Here is a 7,735-nt window from a genome sequence, read left to right as displayed (position 1 = left end):
CCTCCCCCTTTGCCTAATTTCTTGAACTTCCTCAAGCTCCTAAGAGGCTCGGCCAGTCTCTGCTCCTTCCCCCAGACTCACCCCTGACCTTTTTTTTTTTTTTCCTTTGGGTCACACCTGGCGATGCACAGGGTCTACTCCGGGTTTTGCACTCAGGAATTACTTCTGGTGATGCTCAGGGGACCATGTGGGATGCTGGGAATTAAACCCAAGTGTGCAAGGCAAATGCCCTACCCGCTGTGCTATCGCTCCAGTCCCACCTCTGAGCTTTGCACCCTGGTGGTCACCCATCTCTTTCTTTTGATAAGCTTTCCCTTATGTCCATTTCTTAAGTGGGGCTTACCTGGTACCCCTCCCCCCAGTGCTACCTGAATATTCAATTCCTTCCCTGAGTTCTTTCTCTGATACTAAGGAAAAACACTGAGGCTGTGGAGGCAGGCCACAGAACTGAGTGATTCTGCTTCTTGTCATCTCCCCCCTCCCCCAAACACAAAAACATTAACTGGAAAAAGATACAAGCTCACTTATGTTCATGGTGGGACTGAGTATAAGAACCAACAACAACCAAGCAACAAGCACTCCAAACGTCCCAGGACAGATAAACAGAGAAAGACAGGATTATCTAGATACATAATGGAATACTATGCAGTGGTAAAAAATGAGGGTATCCTGTAGCTTGTTGCAACATGAATGGAACTAGAGAACATCATGGTCAGCAAAGTAAGTCAGAGGGAGGAGGACAAAAGGACAATCTCAGAAACAAAGAAGAGACACAAAGCCAGGGAATAGATATGATCAAAGTGTAGTAGACCCGTGGTCCTGGACTGCAGATTTGAAACACGAAGATGGATGGCAGTCAGGGTGAGGGTGGGGTGACTAGGGGACAGTGGTGGAGGGTGTGGTGTGGGGCACTTAGCTTTGTGGTGGAGTGCGATAACTGTGCATCGAGACCCTAAACCTTCATAGTATTGTAAATGCATGACCCAAATTCTAATAAGTAATTGATTTATTTTGTTTTGGGGCCTCATCTGGCAATGCTCAGGGCTTATTTCAGGCTCTGTGCTCAGGGGCGATCAGTCCTGGTAGGCTCAGATACCACTCCTGGCAGTGGCCCAGAGTACCATATGGGGTTCTAGGGATTGAACCCAAGTCAGCTGCATGCAAGGCAAGCATAGTCCACTGTACTATCACCTTGCTCCTGGCTCTGTGCTCAGGGATCACTCCTGGCAGGCTCAGGGGACCATATGAGATGCCAGGGAAGGAATCTGGGTTGGCTATATGCAAGGCAAGTGCCCTACCCACTGTACTATCTCTCTAGCCCCAATAAATGATGCTTTAAAAAAAAAAAAAGAAAGAGAGAGGTGGCGGGTGGGGCGAGGGTAGTGGGGAGGAAAGGGAGGTTTGGGAGACAAGAAGAACCAAAGCAAGGTATCTACAATGCCTTGTGTTTGCAGCAGAAGCTGGAGACATCGTTCCCTGCCAGCATTCAGTCCCAATCAGCTCTAAAGAAATTCATCTCTAAAACAGAGGCGTTCTTTAGCATTACGCTCTTCTCATCGAGCAATATAAAAGCAGCGAATGTGCATTCCTCCAACCACGAGGGAGTGAGGGGGCATTTATCCTAGCCGTGAGGAGACCCTGAAAGATAAGGACCATGGAAACCTCGGGAATTCAAAACGGCGAACTCCAGACTGGGTCAGGACCGGAAAGCAAATGCCGAGGAGAGTCAGCCCTTTTCTCTCTGTCGCCTTCACTGCTTTTGTGGGATCCCACGTTTCCTGTGCTGAAGGGAGAAGACAAGCCAGCTCCTCTCTTAATTGCTTTAGAGTTCTACTCGCCTCTTTCCCCTTTTTGAAGTCTGGAGATTTATAGAACAATAAATGCCATTTACCTGCTGGGTGCGATTTCAGATTCCTCCTCGGTGTTTGGAGAAGTCGGGTAAAAATAGCGCGCTGAAAAGCTTATCAAATTTGAAATGACACCAAGTGGGATTGTGTAGTAGATTAGCCCCTGAGAAGCAAATTCAGTGGAGGCTACTCCAAGGGGTGTGTTACTTTGTTTTTTAAAAGTAGCAGGCCGCGCACTGCATGTTCTGGTCCAGTTCTTGACTCCTGGTTGCTGTTGGGAGTTTGGGACTTTGGGAAGGGAGGCATAACTTTATCTTTTCTTTGCTATTATTATTATTATTTTTTTTAATTGAGACACCGTGATTTACAAAGTAATTCATAATTGAGTTTCAGGCATATCATGTTCCAACACCCATCCCTTCACCAGTGTCCACCTGATGCAGGTTTAACTTTTTTATAAACAGGAATGGTTGGATTGGGTTGTTGGCGGATGTTATTAGGAACCATAATGTGAATATCCGCCAGAATGGTGGACCCACGCAGAGGGGTTCAAAGGAAAACACATTACATGTGAAGCCCTGGGTTTGATCCCCTGCCCTGAAAATATAAAAAATTTAAAAAATTGTGTGCAGCCGGAACAGTGTAGAAAATGAAGAATCCTATGGCAACATCAAAAGTGGCAGCTTTGGAACACCAAAGTTTCCAAGCCCCAAACAAGGTTGGTTTTTTTTTTTTTTTTTTTTTTAAAAATTCCGTGTGTGGGGGCCGGAGCCATAGCACAGCGGGTAGGGCGTTTGCCCTGCATGCGGCAGACCCGGGTTCAATCCCCGGCATCCCATATGGTCCCCCAAGCACTGCCAGGAGTAATTCCTGAGTGTAAAGCCAGGAGTAACCCCTGAGCGTCACTGGGTGTGACCCAAAAAGCAAAAAAAAAAAAAAAAAATTCCGTGTGTGTGTGTGTGTGTGTGTGTGTGTGTGTGTGTGTGTGTTTTGCATCTTTATCAGAGCAGAACCGTGCTTCTCAGGGAAGAGAGGCCTGACTAATAGAAGGGGTGAGGCCACTGGGGCAAAAGCTCTAAAGACCTAGAAAGAAAAAGCGCTGGAATTTTCTTTCTAGAACCGGGTTACTCAAATTGGGACCTCCCCACGCCCCCCCCCCCCCACGCACACACCTTCCCCACATCCATCCTGGCACGCACAAGCCAACTCCTCCAGGCAGGCAAGGTGGATCCCAAGGATCCCCATAGGCGTGGGGGAACCAGGAATGGAGCTGCCCACCTCTTCCCAGCCCCGCTGGGCGTCTACACCACCGGGATTAAATGAATTCACACCTGGGTGGAGAAGGACTGAATTCCGCAGCCTTTCCAGGGGCGTTGGTGACCCGAACAGGGACCGAACGGGCGGCGGGGGTGTAGACCTAGCTTGGGGGGCTAGAGGGGCGGCGGAGGTGGGGTGGGGGGCGCTTCGCTGGAGCCCCGACGTCAGGGCCCTGCTCGGGGGCCCAGCGGGACCAGGAGACGCGGCGGTGCGGGTGCCCGGGCCCACGCGGCGCGCAAGAGGGGGTCTTTCCGGGGCGGGATAGCCCCGCGGGGACCGGATCTGGGCCGCGGCCGGTTCCCAGGGGCCACACCCGTCGCCGTGGCCGCGCGGGGCCGGGCGGGGGGGGGGGAGCGCGCGAGACGCGGCACCCACGACGGCCGCGGGGAGTCGTTCCTCGGGCCGGGCTGGGAGCGTGTCCCCGCCGCGGGGCCACCGGTGCCGGAGTGTCCCTGGGCTCCGAGTCGGCGGGGTCGAGGGGGTGCCCGGGAGCTCGGCGGGGGAGGCCCCGAGGCCCCACCGCGCCCCCCTCCCGTGCGCGCGCGCCCTGGGGATGGGAAGGGGCGAGGGGCGCGGGGCTGCCTTTGTGCCCCGGCGGCCGGGGGCTTTTCCTCCCAGGGGCCCTCCCCTGCCCGCGGCCCCCCGCCAGGCCCAGAGGGGGTGCAGGAAGCAAGCGGGCGGCGGACACTCCTGGCGGGCCGGCGCTCCCTGGGCCTACGGGGGTGGGGGAGGCACAGCTGGGCACTGGGGGCCCGGGAGGCCGCGGGGAGCATCTCGCCGCGCCTGTTGCGCTGGCCCCTGGCCCGGAGGGGCTCCTTAACCCTGCCGTCCTCCCCCAACGCTCGGGCCGAGCCGAGCCGAGCCGGGCCGGGTCGGGCCGGGCCGCGCCGGGTGCGCCGGGCCGCGCGCAGCGGCCGCCAGCAGCGACGGGGTTAAAGGCCTGGAATGTGGCGGCGAGGAATGTGCATGCAAATGAGGCGCGCGGGGGCGGGGCGCACGCTAATGACATGCAAATGAGGGCCCGGCGGGCGCGCCGCGGCTGGCGCTCGGGGCAGCCGCTTCCCGGATCGGAGCGCGGACGGCGGCGGCGGAGGCGACCCTCGGCCGCCGCGGGGGGACGGGGAGGAGGAGGAGGAGGAAGAGGCGGAGGCAGCGGCCGGCAGCGGCAGCAGCAGCAGCAGGAGGAGGAGGAGGAGGAGGAGGAGGAGGAGGAGGAGGGGTGGCTGGCCCGCTCCGACGCAGACATGGTGGACTGATCCCCGGCGGGGCCGAGCACAGGCGTCGCCGAGCCCGCGCGCCCCCCGCGCCCCCCGCGCGCGCCTCGCGCCCCCCGCGCGCGCCCCGCGCCCCTCGCGCCTTCCCGCGCCCGGTCCCTATGGAGGCGCCGCTGGCCGGCGAGGCCGCCGCCGAGCATGCCTAGGAGGGCCGGCAGCGGGCAGCTGCCGCTACCCCGGGGCTGGGAGGAGGCCAGGGACTACGACGGCAAAGTCTTCTACATCGACCACAACACGCGCAGGACCAGCTGGATCGACCCCCGGGACAGGTGGGTGCGCGGCGGCGCGGGGGCCGCGGGGGGCGGGGTGTCTCGGGGGGGGGCCCCGCTCCCAGCCGCCCAGTCCTTGCCCACCCCGTCCCCCCCGCCTCCCTCCCCGGAAGGGTGGGACGGCAGCTCCGCGCTGACACTCGTGGCCCGGTTAACGGACCCCCGGCGTGGGGGTGGGGGGAACCCCTCTGGACCCCGCTCCCGAGACCGCCTGGGTCCCGGGGAGGCTGGACGGCTGGGGTGGGGGTGGGCAGCGCGCCTTCTGCCTACGTGCCGGGTTAGGGGGCAGCCGGCCCCTCCGGGCCCACCTGTGGCATCTGGGTGGCACCCGCCCGGCTCCGCGTTGCAAGTTGCCCACGGGGCGCGCCGCCCCGCAGCCCCGACGGAGGGAAGCGGGTGGCCCGGCTGCAGGCCTTGCACCCCGGCTTCCGCGCGGGGTGCCCCGGGCTCGCCCTGCCCCCTGCCCTGGCCACCCCTTGCCTGTTGGGGACGCTCCTTTGGGGTTTCCTGCCCCTGGGGAGCAGCGGGGAGAGCCGGGAGGGCTGGAGCGCAGCCACCGCCGGGCCCCGCGACCGGCTGAGTCCGAGGCTGCAGACTTGCAGAGCGGGTGAGGTGGGCACGGGTGGCCCCGGGTGCGCGGGGTCCCGGACGCGCGGCGCTTCCTGCCTGCTCCGGAGCCCCCCCCCCCAGGGCCGGGCACCGGATCCCGCGCTCCAGAAGCCTGGAGCTCCCGGGATGGAGGGGCGTGGGGGGGTCGGCCCTGCGCCACCCCAAGCTTCCATTTTACACTTCTTCGCAGCAGCATTTTTCTTCTGCTCTGAGATTTATGGCCAGAACTGGAGCGCCCGGGGATTCCTCACGGTCCATTGGCAAAGTCTCCGCTTAGGAAGTGTGCCTGCCTGTGCATTCAAATGAACGCACGGAGAGACTGAAGTTTTAGAATGATACGTTTCTAAAACTTTCCTAAAACTCCAGTCCTTTCTGGAGTGTGGCCTCCGATGTTTTAGAACCGCTTTGGGTGCTTCTCCCGTTAAACTTGCTGCCACCCTTTCCCCCTCCAGCCGCCCCCCACCCTCCAATTTCTCAGATGGAAGCTGAGTAACTTTATATACTCAATTACATTCACCTCCCCAGAATGTTGTTTCTGAAAAGCGGTTCAAGAGAGCAGTTCAGAGGAAGTCATAAAGGACATTATAAATTTATGAAACGGTCCTCGCTAAATTATCCATGAAGGTAGAAGGGTTTAGGGTTCCCTCCTGGAAGGAGGAAAGACACCTGCTCCAAGGCTTGATCCTGGTGCAGCCCGGCCAGCTGCCGAGAGTAGCTGTCGCCTTCCCCGCCCTTCCCAGCTCCTCTGTGCACTTCTCAGGTGGCGGGAGACTTGGCCTCAAGGCGCTTGTCTGCCCTGTGGGGATGGCGGGCGCCTAGCCCTGGCGTCTGAAGCACGTGTGTTCATCCTTGACTCCATGGCGTTGCTTGTAACTCTGTGATAAGGTGGGGCCGTCGGTGAGCCCTGGAGTGGCCCTGGGTGCTGTCCTGCGTCTGTCTGTCTGACCTTGTCCACGGGTCCCCGTGGCCGGCGAGTGTACAGGCTGTCCAGGAGAGAGCAGAGAGAAAACCCAGAGCTTGCATCGGGCTTATCTCCAGCGCCACTTCCGGAACCCAGCCAAGCATGGTGGCGTTTCTGGAGAACTGGGAACGGACTCAGGGATGCTGTGAACTCAGTTCGTTTGCGGGGGCCGAGCGCTTTTTGCGACGTGTTCGGAGATGCCCGTGTGACGGGTCACAGTCCGTAGGTCTGTGTCGGGATGCGCTCTCAGACACTCCGGGTAGCTTCAGGGTCAACGTGAGCATTGAAACACAGCGAGTGTTTCTTTGTTTTTAAGTTGGGGTCAGAGTGTGAGTACAGAGGGTAGGGCAATTGTCTTGCGTGTGGCTGACCCAGGTACCACATGGTCCCCCGAGCATCGCCAGGAGTGAATCCTGAGTGCAGAGTTAGGGGTGACCCCCGAGCACCAATGGATGTGACCCAGAAGCAAAGCCAGAAATTTATTTGGGGGTTATTTGGGGCCACACCCGTCACTGGTTGGGTTTACCCTCAGCGCTGGGCCCAGAAACCGTTCCTGGTGCTGCTTGGGGAACCATCCGGGATGCCAGGGATCAAACCAGGGTCGGCTGCATGCCAGGCAAGTGCCTTGCCCACCGGCCTGTCTCTCTGGCCTGACATATTTGGATGGTGTTTTCTTTGCGAACTCAGTCTTGCTAAATAGTGCGAAAGCCAGACAGGACCCGGGGAGAGGACCTTTGGTCTAACTATTAACTCTGGTCCCTTTCGTTACACACTTGGCCCACATCTGGCTGATTGGAATGTGGCCTTCTTATCCAGGCTCAGATTACAGTCGGGAGAGCAGGGATTGGGCAGCAGGGAGGTCCCACAGCCCTTCTGGCCGTGCAGTGCGAGTGGACGTGATGATTCATCCTGTCATATTTGTTGGTTTAAAGAAAAGAAGGAAGTATGTGCTTTTGATCGACTATCGGAATTTGAAAAGTGTTTCCCAAAGAGGGTGACCTAAAGCCTGTGGGTTCTGGAACCGCCCGGGTGGCGGGGGCAGTAGTGCTTCTTTTTGGGGGGGTGCTCACTGATTTCCCCCCCCCCCATTCAGGGCAGTAGTTTAAATAAGTTTGGGGATCTCAGGAAATCATGTCAGTTTGGTGGGGGAAAGGAATTTGACAAACTTGTAATTTCATTCGGTAATGTATAAAAATAAAAACACTGATGTATCATTTAAAAGTACTCGTAAGTGGTTCTTTGGTTGGTCGGTTGGTTTTGTTCTGGGGGCCACTCCTGGTGTGCCTTACTCCTTACTCAGGGCCGACTCCTGGCTCTGTGCTCAGGGATCACTCCTGGTTGGCTCAGGGACCACACTGGGCGCTGGGTCTGCTGTGCAGAGCAGGTGCCCCCTGTGCCACCCTGTCTCTGCAGTGCCACCCAGAGCGTGTGGAAGGGATGGTCCAGGGCACTGTGCTG

The 7,735-nt window shown here is 58.6% G+C and overlaps 1 protein-coding gene across 1 annotated transcript in view; it reads left to right on the top strand.

Annotated features, from left to right (window-relative positions):
• The first annotated feature begins 4,437 nt into the window (after nucleotides 1-4,437).
• Nucleotides 4,438-7,735, top strand: part of WWC2 (WW and C2 domain containing 2) — a 129,995-nt gene continuing 126,697 nt past the window's right edge. The window contains exon 1 of the mRNA XM_055132488.1: nucleotides 4,438-4,707. Coding sequence (XP_054988463.1) covers nucleotides 4,577-4,707 — 131 coding nt within the window. The 5' untranslated portion in view covers nucleotides 4,438-4,576. The remainder of the gene's footprint in view (nucleotides 4,708-7,735) is intronic.

This window comes from Sorex araneus, chromosome 1 (assembly GCF_027595985.1).
Source record: "Sorex araneus isolate mSorAra2 chromosome 1, mSorAra2.pri, whole genome shotgun sequence".
Classification (NCBI taxonomy): domain Eukaryota; kingdom Metazoa; phylum Chordata; class Mammalia; order Eulipotyphla; family Soricidae; genus Sorex; species Sorex araneus.
Note: the sequence above shows the minus strand (reverse complement) of the source record. Positions and strands in the feature narration are given on the sequence as shown.